The 17,051-nt window shown below is 46.7% G+C and overlaps 1 protein-coding gene across 1 annotated transcript in view; it reads right to left on the bottom strand.

Moving 5' to 3' along the window:
* Positions 1 to 1,142: 1,142 nt before the first annotated feature.
* Positions 1,143 to 17,051, bottom strand: part of Cdc42ep3 (CDC42 effector protein 3) — a 20,740-nt gene continuing 4,831 nt past the window's right edge. The window contains exon 2 of the mRNA XM_005360770.2: positions 1,143 to 3,232. Coding sequence (XP_005360827.1) covers positions 2,253 to 3,014 — 762 coding nt within the window. The 5' untranslated portion in view covers positions 3,015 to 3,232 and the 3' untranslated portion in view covers positions 1,143 to 2,252. The remainder of the gene's footprint in view (positions 3,233 to 17,051) is intronic.

Raw genomic sequence — 17,051 nt, 5'->3', positions numbered from 1 at the left:
CCTGCTCCCTGGGGAATGGACCAGGCCATCGGAAAGCTGTGAGAGGAAGCTTTGTTTCCTTGGAAAGAGAAGGGTCTTTGTTGCTACGTCAACCACACCCACGGGAACATGTGCGTGCATTTGAGTTGTTTGGTCTAGAGAACGTGTGTATTTTGGAGAATGTGTATTTGGGTTTGGAAAGAGCCAAACGGGTAAATACATGAGGGACGCTCGGCCATTTAGAAGATGAGACCCTGCCGGGACTATTCTCCACCATTGCCCTCCTGAGAGGCGGTAACCAAGATGAGGGCATAGTCCTCTCCGTCCCTCAGATCGTGCAGCAGACAACGAATACAGTGAGGCTGCATCCCATCAGTAATTACGATGGGGAACGTGTTGACAGAGTTTGGCCGACACCGGCTACAAAACACACAAACAAATGAGCTCATGGGACTTCACCTCCTTGGTGAGATTTAGAGAGGCTAAGAGCTTTCTGAGCCATGAATGAGTGGGATTCCACAGAAAGGAACGACATGGGGCCAAGGGAAGAGACTTGGGGATTGTTGGACAGACTCGGGGCTCTAGGGGAAAACTGCTTCCTCCTCTGATTGGTTAGCCACCAAAGTGAGTCTGCTAAGTTCAAAGGCTATTTTTACACACCACATGATACAGGTGCAGGAACTCTGAACCCCAAGGAGTCACTGGTGCTGCTGAGGAGGAGTCTCCGGGACACACCAAGGAGCTGGAGCTGGCACCCACCCTTGGCAGACAAGCAGAGTAGGGAGGAGAGCTGAAGAAAGATAGGAATCTGGGTGTAATTTTCTGTTCTGGTTCCTTAACCAATGGCCTCAGGGCATCTGGGGAATCCCCTTGCTGGGTCTCTGTCCACAGGACTTACAGAGCATGACAAGCCGCTGTCTTCAGGACATCTGAGTCTGTAGGAACAGGCTGTGTGGGTGTGGGAAGGAGACACGCACAGGATGGGGTTAATAAGCAGGGTCTGTGGCAAAGGCCTACAGTCTCAGCCCTGCCCCCCCACACCCACCCCTCTCAGCACTAAGGTTTGTATAAAACAACAGAAATGACCTCACATATTTATTTCTTGTGTTCCTATTTCTAGAATCAAATCATAATAAAAATAATTCAAAACTGCAGGACACTTAGGAGTCATATCTCAGTATATTTTAAAGGCTTGGGTACATTACTAGCTAGTCTTCAGAATCTTCTTTTCTGGTTCTTGTTTATAACTATAAACGAGCAAGTTCGTTTTAGCATTTACTCTTTATTGTGTGGTATGACGTACCTAGGATTGGGAGTATGAGCTGTCCTAATATCCAACTCCAGTCTCTGCAAAAGCATTGTGGACACCCTGTGCCCCCGCACTTTACAAACCATTCCTGGCACTACTAGAAGTATGATAACACATGAACAAGGGGGGGGGGCTGATAATAATAGTAATGAATAGGTTTGTTTTTTTTTTTTGTTTTTGTTTTTTCCAAATACACAAACAGGGCTTGCAAGGAGGCCCCAACGGAAACAAGACAAGTAACACTTGATGTATTATCTATAAAATGTAGACTCTGCAATAAAAAGCCAAAGGCACATAAAAATATATTTCAACTTTAAAAATAACTTAGTTACAGTAACACCTTGCTTGTTTTTACCAACATGTAGCTGACAGTCAAACTTCTGGAACATGGAAATAATATACAGGGGTATATAAGAACCACAAGAAAAAAACCCCGGTCCCTTAAGGTTGTTTGAATATGAAAACAGTAAAATCTTAACACTGGGGAATTTGCTATGGTGAGCCCAAAGAATACAATATACAAAAGAGTCTAGGAAAAAAGAAGGCTTAGGTGTGAAGCGAGTTTTGATTTCCTTCTCACAACATGCTGTAGAGCGCCTTGGAGAGACCCATGGCCCAGCCCTTTCAAACAGCTTGGGTTTCCGTGTGCCTGCAAACAAAATTGAGCCAAGCATCAGCAATGCCCGCTCAAAGTGAGCTCTGACTCACTTCCTTTCTCTTTTTGCCAGGACAGGTTTTTTTTTTTTTAATTTTTAAAATTATTGTTTTGAAAATTGTTTTTGCAAACAGGGCAAGGCGGTTAAAAAAATATTTCGTAGGAACAGGAACGTTATTTTAGAAAATGCATCACGCGGCTGCAAAAACCCAGCCAGGCAGCTCTTTCCATCAGTTGTGGTTAGCTGAGTTTTTTGTTTTCTGCTTATTTTGGTACCTCTTACTCCAAAGGAAAAGAGCTGACTCCAGGTTACTTATTTTTATCCATGACATTCAGAACCTCATCCAAAAGTGAGGGCCCCAGATCCAGCTGCAGCGAGAGCAGGGAGCCTGTCAGGTCAGAGAGGGAGTCCTCTGATTTAGTCTTGGACTTCATGAGCTCGCAGGAGGCAGGATGCTCAAACATGTCCTCCGCAGGCCAGTCGGAGTACTGTTCAGACAGGCTGGAGGAGTGGCTGTCCCTGCCCTGGCTGGACTGAGACGCAGATCCACTGGAGCCCCACGAGGTGTCTGCCTGATGGACTGTCCCATTGTCCAACAGACTACTTTTCTCCTGAACTTTCTCTTCCATGACAGGCTCACACCTGAGCCTTGGCAACTTAGGACGCCCAAAGGACTCCTGCTTGGAGTTAAATGTCACTGGTGACAATAAGGGCAGCATGAGAGCCTGGGATCCTCCGATGGTTGGCAGAGAGATGGCATTTTTGAGCACTGGGGAGGGCGTTTCTGTGAACATTGAGTCTGAGGTGCTGTTGGCCCGGAAGAAGTCATGTCCAGGGAACTGGCCGGAGTGTGCTTTTTCTTGGTTTCCAGGCAAGAGCTCATAGTTCCCTTGAAGGAAGGAAATATCTCCAAAGACATCATGCTGGCCCTCTTTGCCGATGTGGATGGTGTGACGGAAGTCCCCCAAGGGAGGACTGATCATATCAGGGGACAGGATGTCCCTCAGTTTAAATTTCTTTCCCTTCTTGTTGTTCGCCGCTTTCAGGTAAATTGGGGTCTTGGCTGGCATTTTGGAGTCTAAGAAAGTCCACTTCGCAGATGGGGAGAGGCGATCTTTTTCACGGGTATCCCCCACTTCAGAAAAGCCTTTCTGATGACAACCGTCACATTATTTTTTCCTCAAGTGACTCTGAACAGGGTCTGAGAGCTCTTGCTCAGTGTAAAACCATGTGTGTCTTCCTGTAGAGCTGGTTACATCATCCAGTTCCTTCCACAGCACAGAGAAGCCTGGAAAAGAAACCAAAGCAGGTTGGGATCACCCATCCTTTAGGGTCCACTCAGGCCTGCCATTCCTCAGGAATTTTTTATCCCAGTGCCCAGAGATAACGGCAAGGCCACTTTGCATCTAGAGCCAACTTCTTTGCTCCCCCAACTGTGATAAGAACATTACTCCCAGGAAGGAGTCGCTAATGTTGCTCTTAGCTCAGGGGAAAACAGGAAAGGGGTACTTAGCACCTAAACTTAAAACATCAGTACTTTTTAAACATGGCCATGGTTCTAAGATGGCAGTTTCTCTTTCTTCTAAACACTGCTGTAAGGGACTAGAGACATGGGTCAGCAGTTAAAAGAGCTTGCTGTTCTTTTAGGAGATCTGGGTTCAGATCCTAGCACCCACAGGGAGGCTCAAACCTGTCTATAACCCCACTTCCAGGAGAGCTAATGTCTTCTGATCTCCATGGTAGTAGGCATGCATGTGGTGGCACACATGCACACATGCGCGCTCACGTACATACATGAGAGCACTCACACACACACAAGAATACTAAGCAAAGCAACAAAAAACTGCCATCAACACAGGAGCGCCTGGGTCCGTTCTAAAATTGTTATTTTCTTTACTCTGCATGCATATTAACAAGACTGACAGCGATGTGTTGCTGAATTCTGCACACAAATGAAATTAACTGACTAAAAGGAAGGAAGCTGGAAATGATCATTTAATAATCGACAGTGACTATTATATAATGGTTCAAGAAAACCTCACTTGAATGCATTCTTAGAAATGGGGAGACGAGACTAAGGGTAAGGGCAGGGGTACAAACACATTGTTGGTCTAGGGGGATGTCACAGAATGCTGAGCCCCAAGGACTCCAGGATTTGATAGTATCCTGGGATGAAAGAGAAAGAACTGGTTCATTTCAAAGGAAGCACACTGCGACCATTAATATTAAGTCGAGCTGCCCCTGAGGTTCCTCGGGAGCATCACTATAAAGTGAGTACGAGACACACACACACACACACACACACACACACACACACACACACACACACGGGGGGGGGGCAGCATTCCAATGCTGCTTCCTGGTGTTAATGCCTTCACAGGTCCAATGGTGGTCTGCTTCTATCCAAAGAACTATGGCAGCGGGCACTCCCTGGTTAGGTAACATTACAGAAGATCCCTTCTGAGCTGAAGAGTGGGAAGGGGAAAGAAGAAGAGAGTAAAGGAGGGGTGGGGCGGGAAGAGAGTGAGAACAAAACTAGCGAGGGTAGGGGTGCTCACATACGCCCACACACTGGGCCAAGCTCCCTTGCTGGTTTGGACGTAGAAATCTATTTACCCCAGCAAGCCTCTGATGAGACACAGAACTCTGGCCCAGAACTTGGTCACATCCCAGTGAGGCCTGGGCTCAAAACCCTACCCCGACACCCACAGAAACCATGACTTAAAGTAAGTGGATACCAAGGCAGGTAAATTGTTCAAACCAGTATGGCAGGGAAGAGTGGTTTGAAAGAGGGTCCAGGCATGTCAGCCCCTTCCTTGCTAATGTGAAACCTACGTTTTGAAGATGCCCCTCCATCCCACCTACCCCAGAAGCTAAAATTGCCTTCTCTCACCCTGCTTCCCCTCCCCGTCCCCTGGCACCGAGACTGATGATCAATCCTCCTAGGGCTGGGTCAGACGGTGGCTTGAAGACAGTCACATTTGCTTGGTAGCAGCTGGAGGCCCTCTACATCTGTTCCATATTTCTCTCCTTTCAGCAAGAGTTTTAAATTCACTTATCAGTGACAGGTGACAAGGGCTGGGCTCCACCACCCACTGGCAAAGGTTAACAGCTTACTCTGTCTGGGAATCAGCTTATCCGGCAAGCACTGGCATGCTGTCCAGCCTCCCAGGCCTGAGAAGGCAGAGAAGTAGAAGAGACCCAGCCCCACTTGGCTCTGTGTGAGGAGGAGGCAACAGGTTTGCTCTTGCCAAGAGTTTGCTGACCACAGAGCTACCAAACAGCGGAGGACTCAGGTCCTGCTGTTCTTATTCAGCGCTGCTTTGGGTCTTGTCTCAATATCAAAGGTGAACCCTTACATAGAGGGTGTGGTGGTAAATGCCTGTGACGTCAGCACTAGCCGAAGGAGGCAGGAGGGGCGTGACTTCAAGGTCATCCTGGACCAGTTCAAAACCATTCTGAGCTGCACTTGAGGCCCTAGCTCACAACACCTACGAACACAAAAAGCTGAACCCTGGGAAGACCTGATAGGTACACAGCCCAAAGCCCCAATCTAGGGCCTCCGTGACACAGTCCTGCCCCAGAAAGTGGTAGGCAATCCCAGGGAAGAACCCTCCCTGGGGCAGTGTTATCAGCACGCGAGGCCAGGATGGCAGCTGACAGGGAAAAGATTTGCAGTTCATCACTGATGCCTGCCTTAGGTCTGCTCAGGTTATGGAAGGCCAAGAAGTACCTAGGGCAGGGCATTCCAGAACACCAGAGATCAGTTCTCTGCCTCTGACAGGGTCACACACGGCCATTCTGCAAGTGAACAAGGGTAGGGCACGGTGGGGAGGAGACAGAGAAGTACTTGCTCTTCTCTGAGGGAGGGGTGTTCAGTACCAAGGAAGGCTTCCTGGTTGGGCCTCTTAAAGCAGTCCCTGCCTGGCTACAGACATTGTGGCCTTTGTCAGAGGTTCCCTTGGATTGGTAAATGCTGGGGTTTATGTTGGTGGCATGAAGACAAAAAGAGACCAGAGATAACGGGGGTGGGGCAGGGGAGGACTGGGACAAGGAGGGGGCTGTGACAAGTCTACAGACGCGCAGAGAGTAAGATGCCAGACACCATGTGCCAGGCCTAACCGCTGTCAAATACAATGAAGGGTGTTTTGATTAAACGGGGGATGTCGGACAGAAACACCAACTCTCCCATTTAAAAGAGTACAGTGTTAGGCAGCACCCAGTAGCTCTGGTCCAGTCCTTTCTCTTGTGTCCTCTCCTGCGATCCATAAATCCTCCGATCCCTGCTTATCAGCTAGTGCTTTTTGTCTTCATTGTGATAGTTTGGATGTAATTGGCCCTTGTAAGCTTATCGTGAGTGCCACTATTAGGAAGCATGACTTTGTTGGAAGGAATGTGTTACTGTGGGGGTGGGCTTTGAGGTCTTCTATGCTCAAGTACACAGTGTCTCAGTTTACTTCCTATTGCTTTCCATGTCTGCCTCCATGCCACCATGCCCCACCATGATGATAATGATCTCAACCTCTGAAACTGTAAGTCACCCCAATTAAATGTTTTCCTTTATAAGAGTTCCTGTTGTCATGGTGTCTCCTTAGAGCAACAGAAACTCTAAGACAGATGTCAAGACCCAGAATAAGACCGTAGGGGATAGTACAGGCATACCTCTGATAGGGAAGGCAGACGGCAGGGTTGCCATTCCTGTATGAGTCTAGGTAATTCTATGTATGTACTTGTGACTACCTTAGGCATATATGGCAGACAATGCTTTTTTTTTTTAAAAAAAAAAAAAGCACAGCAGTAACAATTTGATTATGGAAAAAACTGAAGCATTTCTTCACGGCTAATTTTTTTTTTTGGGGGGGGGAGGCAGGATAAGAAGGTTTCATAACCAAACCTCTGTTTTAGCTTCCATTCTGTTGGGGTCACATATATGTATCACTATGTCCAGCTTTGTTTTCTTTCATTTTATCCAATTTCTTGGAAATAGTGTCTCACTCTGTAGCCCAAGCAATCCTAGAACTCACTATGTAATTCAACTCTTGCCTGGAGGCCTGCCATGCGTTGAGATTGCAGGCAGGAGGCACCTATCAGCTCACTTCCCACTAGGTCAATTGCAGGCAGGAGGCACCTATCAGCTCGCTTCCCCGCTAGGTCAATAATCTTTATCACCTATTTCCTCTGTCATTCTTTCAGCAAACAAAATAATGCTACCCATACTGTGATGGCTGTTCTTGGTTGTCAACTTGACTACATCTAGAATGAAGTAGAAATGGTGTGCACATCTGTGAGAGATTTTCTGTTTGAAGTGTTGAATCTACATGTAGTTCAGACTTTTGAGGTAGGAAGACACATGTTTGATCTAGATCTTGAGGAAGGAAGACACACTTTTAATATGGGCCATGCCTTCTGCTGGAAGACTGTATAAGGACATAGAAGAAGGAAGCCTTTGTTCATTGCTTGCTTACCCTCACCTTGAGAGCACACACATTTCTTCACTGGCACTGGAGCCTACCTCTTCGGGTTTCCAGAATATGCGGAAGACCAGCTGAGACACCCAGCCTGGTGAGATTGAGCAGCTACTAGATTCTCGGACTTTCCATTCACAGCTAGCCACTGTTGTATTAGCTGGGCTGCAGCCTGGAAGTCAGCCCAATAAATTCCCCTTATGTATAATGAAAGAGAGAGAGAGAGAGTCATTTCATAAGTTCTTTGACTCTAGAGAACCCTGACTAATACACATACCAAATAAGTAAGCAGATAGCAAGGGTGTGTGGGGCAAGGGTTATAAAAAAACAAATTACTGACTGAGAAATCAGTTCCTGAATTACTCAGGATTGAGAGTACTGTCAACTTACTAGGTGCTGGAAAGAACAAAGAAGTTGAAATTTTAGTGGGGGAAATCCATTTATTTTAAGAAAGGAATGCTTGGTTTGTCTACTAATTATTTTTAGATTCATCCTTAGTTGGGAGAAAGGACACAAAAAAATGTCCTGCATCCTTCAAAACAGGTTACAATGTTAATTCAAAACACACCCCAGAAAACAAAGGGCAGGTTGTGTGAGCAGAGGGTGTCTTCCTGAGGTTCCTGAGGGACTTGCTCTTTTCCTTTCCTTGTAGGACATGAGTTGGAATTCAAACGCCCTTTCTGACTTCATTACACATCATTCAAGGGCATCCCAACTTTTTCCCCACGTGTACTGGGTATGGGGCCCAGGGTCTAGGCATATGTCCAGGCACTAATCACCAAGCCATATCCCATGCCCAAATTCTGATGGTATCTCCCTTTTGCCCTTTTGCCCCAGCAAAAGTGACCACGAGCCCTCTCTTGGTACCCAGCAACAGCACCACTATCCGCACGTTAAAAAGCAAAAACATAGTTACTCTTTCCTGTCTAAACCAACAATTTTAGGAAGAATGATGGGATAACCGCCCTCCACCTTATTCCCAACCGGAGCATCTTCTGCATAAATCTCCCTGCCACCAACTGGGAGGAGAAGGTGGTAATTCCTCTGTCCCGCCATTGCGCTCCAAACTCCCGAACAGCCCTGGTCTCTGGGCTCGACTCTTCAGAAGCATAAGGGCTACCTGGAACATGTTTCTGCATGTCCTGAGGAGGGAACTGGAGCTGAGCAGAGGAAGGTGACAGAACTCTAACAGCTGAAAGAAAACTAAGGAAACACTAATTTTCAGTGATCTGAAGGCTTTGTTTCATTTGTAATGAAAAAGAGATTAACTTCTTCAAAGAGGGCTCTAGAACAACTAAGCAGAAAATACCAGGACACAGTCTTGACCTCTCTAGGGAGGAACCCAAGGGGCTGCCAGAGGGGGTGGAGAGTGGACAATGTATACTCTAAAGAACAAGGACCTCACAGGGGGAGGAGTCTGCACCCAGAGCCTCCCCCAAGGAGCCAGTACAGTGTTAACCCTCCCACCGGGGAACACACTCACTAATTTCCCCACGGTTCCATTTCACACTCCCCATAAACAGGCCCACAGACGTGCCCCTGAAAAGGCTTTCTGTGCTAACACAGCGAGTTTTTCAATTGCTAATGACTAGCCAACCTTTGGTATTGGGGAAACCCAAGCCTTACTACAAAGGGGCTCCTCAGGCCAGTCCTTTTGCGAACCTCAGCAGGGGGTTTCTCCCAGGAAAGAATTTCAAAATTCACAAAGAATTTTGGCATTAGACATTCAACACTGAACTTAAAGGGGAAAATAATCCAAGCCCAGAGAACTCCGCGCCAGCACCCTAAAGGGCATGCCTTTCATAGTTCCGGTCTGTTCTACCCCACCCACCAGAAGATTAGATGCCTTTTCTATCTTTAGAGTCTTATCTCCTACCCATGGTTCCTAAACTGAGGACACACCAGCATATTGCAAGACTGTGAGCTTCTGTGAGCCCCAAGTTCCTAGCTGCTGAGCTCTGCCCTGCACACCCTTGCCAGACTGAGGAGGCTGTATTTTATGGACCACTCAGAAAGTCTGAGACAGCCACCTTCAATTATTTATAAATGGGCTTCTCACTTATGATTAAACAACAGCTTATATTTACTTTCCTTTTACAACCCCAATTATACGGGGACCCACAAAAACCACGTGGGAGACTCACTGCTAATTTACGTACACTCCTTACATTTACAGGACTTAATTGCACTATTTGAAAGGTTTTTTTTTTTTTAAAGCAAAACTAAATGACAGGACGCCCACCTCCCAAGGTACTAACACTTGTGAAGAGAGCCCATTAGGGCGTCTTTTCCTTATAAAAAGTAAGTTACAAGGGCAGCCTATATGGGCATTGATTCCTGAGAATTATAACAAGGCAAGCTGAGGGCAAGTTCTCTCATGCCTGGTTCATTTTGCATGACTGATTTTACAGGGATTTAGCCTCAGTGCTGGCCAGGAGCAGCCAGAAGGCACTCTAGTTTGACAAGTAGGAATCCAACAAGGCCGTTACTATGAGTTGCTCACATGCTCCATAACTACTGGATCCAACTTGGTCCGTGATGATACAAGGACAGTATCAATACTGAAAGAATTGACCCTTTTGTTTTCAGCACTGTTCAGTCCTTACCACCTTTGCCCCAAAGCCATGATCTCCCAAGACTGCCTAGGCACCAAACCCTGCTAGCATTTACATTGTCAGTTGCCTGTGCCAGACTCCAGTTCTGACAGTAGTACCAGAAATGATGCAAAGTAGGTTGCCAGGTGACTAGGAATTCAGACTGTGGACACTTCAGGGCACTAGAGAGAGGCAAAGCTTTGCTGTTATGCTACATCCTCAAGTTGTGCATTCTGAAAACTCGTTTGGAGGCCACAATAGGAATTTCCAGGCTATCCTCCTAAGTTGTTGGGGCTGTCTATAGTCACACACGCTCCCTGATGGGTTATAACAGGCGTCTCTGAATCACATCCTCCCTGGATATGTGGCCACTCCACTGTCAACCCTGTCTACAGAAGACTGCCCTAGGTTACTTACACACCTTACTGTATGCACATATTTGAATGAAGGCGTGCACGCTCTCTAGGCTGAAAGCTCCTCTACAAGCACAAACTGGGTCTTATTTATTATCCTGTCTCCTACAACAGTCACACAGCACACAGTAAACTCCAAATTTGCAAATAATCAATCCATAACCAATTTGATTTTGCCATCACAAGAGAGAGGTTGATTGGCTCCAAGAAATCAACCCACAGTGCAAATTACTCTGAAGATGAGGCAAATGTGAAATGCCTGGCTCTCTAAAGAATCTAGACGTAATAGCGAACAGACAGACAAGCGCTTGCTGTGGCCCAGGCAGGTTGTAGCTCATGGAATACTTAGACCACCCCATCTAGGAAACAGTCTTGAATTAAGTCCATGTTTCGGGTCAATCAGCAGGAGCCAGAATTTCTTCCACCTCTGGACTGTTGATTTGATATGACACCTATCAATTGAAACTATCTCTCCCCCAAGTCCAGCAGCACCAGAAGGAAGGATGCCTTGAGATCACAGCAGCAACGATCAGAAGACACGAACCTGACCTTGCCAGGCTCCCAGAATGCGTGGAAAAGGCCTGCGCACTTGCCCTGGTAGCTCTAGCTGGCTACAACTTCTTAGTATTTTTGCTATTATGAAAAATAATCTCAAAAGGAATTTGACTTTGTGGTTAAGGTCAAAAGATTAAAAATTTAAAGCAACAAAAAAACCTCTGAGCCTCAAGGAAAGAAAACAAACATCCTGTTCTTAGAAAATATCCAATGCTGTTAATTCTTTTTCCAGAGGAAGCACATGCACGTGACAGCGCGCAGTCTTGGGGCTCAACTGCAAGGGGACAATGGCTTCTTCCGTCACTGCTCACACTTTGCTCCCCTCCCCACTTTCTGAGACCAAGGATTCTGTGTTCCTAGGAATGTCCTCTGCACCTTCTCACCATCAAACACTACCCACAACATCCTCTGCTTCCCAGTCACTTCCTTCCTGGAGGAAGTTTTCCCAAACTCACCTCACGTAATCCTGCTCCACTGCTGTGTGTCCTGGAGGCATTCTTAGGTATTGTGTAGAACTTATGTCATTTGTTATTTTCCTGTTTTCTGGCTTTGTGGTTTTTAGGCCTATCTCAAGAGTAAGGTGAGCCATGGTGCTGGAAACGAGAGCTACGGTTGAGTCTTTTAATATGCTGGCCACTAACAGAGGCCCCTCAGTTTTTACTGTCTAAGCTCTTATTTTCTTTCTGCCCATCTATTTATTATGTCAAGAGCCCACAATAGGCGAGCCAGATCTAGGCCCTTACCTGTTTTGGTAAATAAAGTTTTATTGGAACACCCCAAGAACAGGCATTTGTGTTTGCGCCTCCTCAGATCAGCCCTTCTCTGCGGGCGGCAGTTTTGCACCCCAGCAAGTAACATGTAATGAACATCTGCAGACATTTTTGATACTGCAGCCCTAGGTGGAAGGGATTAGTTAGTGGAACCTCATGGACAAAAGACAAGAATGCTGCTGAATGCCCTCTATTTCCTAGAATAGGCCCTCAGAGAAATAACTATCAGGCCTTGAGCCCCAATAGAACTGAAGCTGGGAGACCACAGCAGAATTGCCACTGTCCTACAAGGTCAGCAATGACAGCTGGGCAAAGAATGCAGGTGGCCCTCAAAGCATGAACTGTCAAGTGACCCCTTACTGAAAGGGTCTGAGCCCTGGCTTTAGAAGCCTGGATCTCTCCAGGACGAGGGGACTGTTGTCCATCCTAGCTCCTCAATGACGCCCTGCACATGGCCTCAACTACCACTTCTGATGGTAACTTTCAGAGTAAAACTTCAGCTCACACATACCTAAATAAGCCTAGACCAGAACCACTTAGAGTCATCTATGGACCAGGGCTGCTGTGTAGGTAAAGAAATCTAAAGTAAGCTCTTAGAAACATTGCCATAGCAACGAAACACATAGTTGATGTTTTGTTTTCTCACCGAATTGGCTCCTGATAGGTCTGGGGGTTGTACACTGTTGAACTTAATGTGTGGGGTCCGAGAACAGATCTCACTGTGCAAAACAGTGGTTTTTTTCAGAGAATTTAGGAAGCTCTAGATTTCTCTCCTGCATTTTGGGGTTCCCCACTTTGCTTTCCTGGGAAACTCCATCTTTCCTCCCTCTGTCTGCCCATGGTCAGGGCCTCCTGCACTTTCTTCTCTTTGTAAATGCCAAAACCCAGCTGTTGTTTAACTTCTCCCCAGCCACAGCCTCCTGCCAAGTCCCAAGTCCTACCTGCGGGTCTCTCTCCTCACTCGCCCCACAACCACTCTGTTGTGCATTTGCCTCCTATCTTATCCTAGAATCCCCCCAACATCTTAAAACCCTTTAGGGCCAGGCCCACCCTTACAGTCTGGAGATAGGTTAGCCCATGACCATGTCGGTATTTGACGTCACCAACTACCACACTGTACTGTAGTTAGGCTTCCTTGTCCAACACCCCCATTAGGCTGCCAGCCACGAGAACAAACTATCTTACTCATAGAAGGTGCAAAAGAGAGCGTATATTTGTGAAAGTGATGTTTAAAGGGGAAATAAATGGCTTCTACCCATGACTGCAGAGTGAGAACAAGTGTGAACAAGACTATCTTGGACCATTCAAATCTTGCAGTTACACTCAGGTCCAAGAGTGAGACCCTGTTGAAACGATGAGCCCACCTTGTTACTCCTTCCTCTTAGAAGGAAATGAGTTCGGGAGAACTTGGCTTAGGTGGCCTAATAGCATATGAGAAACACTCTCAGCAAACTACAACAGGCATTCTATAGCAAAGGGGAGCCCAAGGAGGAGCAGGCGATGGCCATAGGAAAGGACTCCACTTGGTGTGAGAGCAGATTCCCAGGATTTAAGGAGGACGGAGTGTCCTAAGGCCTAGAAAATACCTGTCTCCATCTGGTCACTTAAAGAGCCTTTGAAAAACTATAGCTAGCGGTTAAAAACACAGAGTCAAATTGTTTTCACAAAAGGGATGATGAGACTCCTTGTTGACTGTTGCATCTATTTTTGGTGAAATTGAGAAACAGCTAAGCAGGCACTGGCAAGTTCACGCAGAACCCCGTTTCTTTGCTTCTCTGGTGAGAGCTGCTAGGGGGTAGTGTACATATGAAACTGATTTTGGCAATGATAGGATGGATGCCTTGAAGGACATAGCAGCTGCATCCATCTCTAGACAACATGGGACCCACAAGGATCCCTCCATGTGCCGATGGCAGACTGGGTATAAAATTACCTTAGAAGACTCGAGTAGGGCAGGATGAAGTCAACAGGAATCAAATGAATAAGTAGGAAGTCCTGCATTTGGGTTAAAGCTAATTACATAATCACGTCAGTGCAGAAAGAGGCAGGATGTGGCTGGCAGCTCTTATAAAAACAGACCTGGGCATTAGCTTACCACAAGCTTACTTGTGAGCTGACATTTGGAGGTGCTGGCTGAAAAAGCTAAAGCCCTTGGGGGTTTATTGCACAGATCCCAAGCAGCCCGAGACTTTTCCATAGCCTGTTCCGCTGCACCCCATCTGGAGACCCCATGTTCTATGGTGTTCTAGATGCCAGGGCCCATCACAAGACTTTCTACCAGTTCACACCGTGTCTGCCCCCATTCTTGGTATCATGGTGCTAATCAATGCCCGTGGTTTCCTCTTAAGATCTGAGCTCCTCCTCTGTAAACCTGAAATACACGGTGCCAGGATGAACACCTGGCAAAGGGTTGGTGAGCAATGAACCCCAATCCATAGGATAGGCAGCTGCTTTGGCTTTAATTCCAGATATAGTCACCATGACAACCAAGAATAGCTGTTACACAAGTTTCTTCCAATTTTATTTCTTTTAAACTTTAGAAGCTGGTCACCTAACTGATTGTTTTAACTAAAGTGTAAAGTCTTCCAAGTGGTGCGGCTCTAAAAGTAAAACTTTCCACTCAAGACAAAACTGAACATGAAACAATCCCTGTTTTGATTCCACACACAGCAGCTGAGACCTGATGTGTCCCACCAGGCTGGTGGCAGCAATCTCCTCCTCCCAGGTGAGCCACCGGGTTAAGGGGTCCTTCATGAAGAATCTAGAAGAAAAGCCACCAGCATGACCAAGCTTCCCATCAAAACCCAGCTCGGCATGACCAGAAGACATTTTACTCCAAAGACATCTGAAACCATGCCTAGTTTGGTGCTATGACCTCCTAGAGAGACCCCAGTGGCTCAGCTTGTACAGTCTGAGTACAGTCACCTAGCCCAAGGCTGGCTCCTCACATAGTCATCCACAGCTATCAGCCAGGAAAACCTGCGCAGTTCCAGGTGCTGCTCTGGAAAAGGAGGCCACAGCAATGACACACACGTGCTGAGAAGGAGAAGTGGGTGCTGTCTCGGGTAAAAGGTTCACAGGCGGTGGCGCGGCCTGTGACAGTGCCAGGAACTCCAAGCAGCCGGTGCTCTCGGTGGACAGCTGGGCATCCCAGTCCCCAGGGCAAAAGAAGCCTCAGTGGAGGTTACTGCCTCTCAGCTGTTCTCCAGAAATGTTCTGGTGCAGGTTCCCCAGGTCCATAGCATCCTCAGAAGGCACGGCCGCCACATGGGCCACCAGGCCACTTCCCCTTGAATTTGAATGTTCTATAGCCAAGAAAAAATGACTTTAATAAGCCAGGCAAGTGATAATAACTTCTTAACAATTGACAAGACACTAGAGGAAGAGTTGGATGGTATGGCTGGGATTAAACTATCCACTTGATAGCTTCACTGGGGAAATGAGAATGCTTAGATAAAGCAGGCTCAGGCTCTGCCTCCAGACAGCTTAATTAGGTAAGCATCATAGGAATTAATGAATTATTGCTACGACTGTTCCTTCTCACAATCTCAGTACTCAGGGAGTAGAGGAACGGGGCCTGTGAGTTAGTTCTAAGCCAGCCTGGGATACACAAGACCCTCTCTCAAAAATAAATGAATATTTTTAAAAGATCATTCGAAATGCAGTGAGTACCACACAGAAAAAAGCCCAGGATACTATGACATGCCCTGGAAAAGGAAAAAGAATGATAATTATAGGAATTTAGAGTTGGCTGCCCCTCCCATTTCTTCAGATGAGAATAGAAGCCACCTGGACAAGGGGAGTATCTGCCTTGTGAACAGCTGACCACCCCAAAAGTGTATGGCCTCCACTCCTGCTGGGATAAAAAAAAAAAAAGAAAAACAACAACAACAACAAAAAACCAAATGTTTTCAGCCTGAACTGACCCTAGACAAAAATTAAATGAAGGGGGAAAAAAATCAAATACATTCCCAAATAATCAAACCAGATCCCACCAGAAATGTCTTTGTGTGTTTTAAAGATGAGTGCAGCCTGAATGAGTGTGACATCTTTGAAAAGTACTGGTCTTTCTCAACTAGACTCATGACAGAGATCTATCATTGACAAAAATGCATCTATAAATATGACCTTCAGGACGTCACCAGAACAAGACAGATTCCCAAATGTGTAAGCTGTCCAAACAGGCGCCTGCCTTTGAAGTCCTCCAGCCTGCTCTGGCTCCTTGGGCGAGAACTGCTCTTCTCCAGCCCAAGGCCACTCTTTATTGTTAGCAGGACAGGCTCTGCTAACAGGTCACGTGGCTCCTGGTTTACTGAAATCTCGAGCTAGGGATGATCTGAGCTCACCTAACACCAAATCCTGTTAGAGATGGAAAAACGGACTCCGAGAGAGGCCAGGATCACACCGTTCAGAGCCACACTGGATGCCAACCTCTTTTCAGATCTAGTCCTTGCTACATTTTGGTAACCTGGTAATTTGGTAACCAGGTAAATCTGGGTTAGTTTTACCAAACAGAACCACACCATTGATTTGCCAGCATCCTTCCGGCATGTTCTTCCAGCTCTATTCCTGGACTGCCTGCAGCTGGGCAGGCTGCAAGGCGTGGAAGTCTGTACAGCTGTCACTTGGTGTGCCTCAGAGTGAGCTTTCTACCAGAGTAGTCCTGCAGCCTCTGTGAGGGCCAAACAACCTGAGACAGAGGAGGGGTTCTCTCTCTACAGAGAGGGGCACTGCACACCTGTGTAGCAGGGACTCTGCAGCATCCGGTAGGAAGGGGACATCATCAGACTGGCTTACCACAGAACTCTTCCTGAGTGTTCTGAGTCTTCAGGAATGCTTTATGTGTCACCCCATTGGGTCACTGCAGGAATGTGACCACTGCAACACTGTTTAGTAAAGAGCCCAAGGCTGGAAGGCCAGTCCTAACTTTTTGAAATATGCAAACAGCTTTCAAATCACAAAATATCTTTTGTTTCTAGCTCCCCGCTTCAGAGTTGTATTGTGAACTAATCATTTAGGCCAGCAGTAACGACCACACAAACTCATGGTGGGGCTCATTAGCTTCCATAAACAGTTTGGCTCCTTAAGAGTTGTCTTTTTTCAGGGTGAACGGGGTGGAGGCTGCTGGGTACTGGGGTACTTGCACATAATTTCAAGATTCAGGAGGCTGAGGCAGAAGGATTAAGCATTCAAGGTCAGCCTGGGCTATAGAAGCCCTGCTTCAAAAATCAAGACAAGTAGGGCAGTGGTGGTTGTACGTCTTTGATCCCAGCACTCAGGAGACAGAGGCAGGTGGATCTCTGTGAGTTC

The sequence above is a fragment of the Microtus ochrogaster genome, linkage group LG3 (genome assembly GCF_000317375.1).
Source record: "Microtus ochrogaster isolate Prairie Vole_2 linkage group LG3, MicOch1.0, whole genome shotgun sequence".
Classification (NCBI taxonomy): Eukaryota; Metazoa; Chordata; class Mammalia; order Rodentia; family Cricetidae; genus Microtus; species Microtus ochrogaster.
Note: the sequence above shows the minus strand (reverse complement) of the source record. Positions and strands in the feature narration are given on the sequence as shown.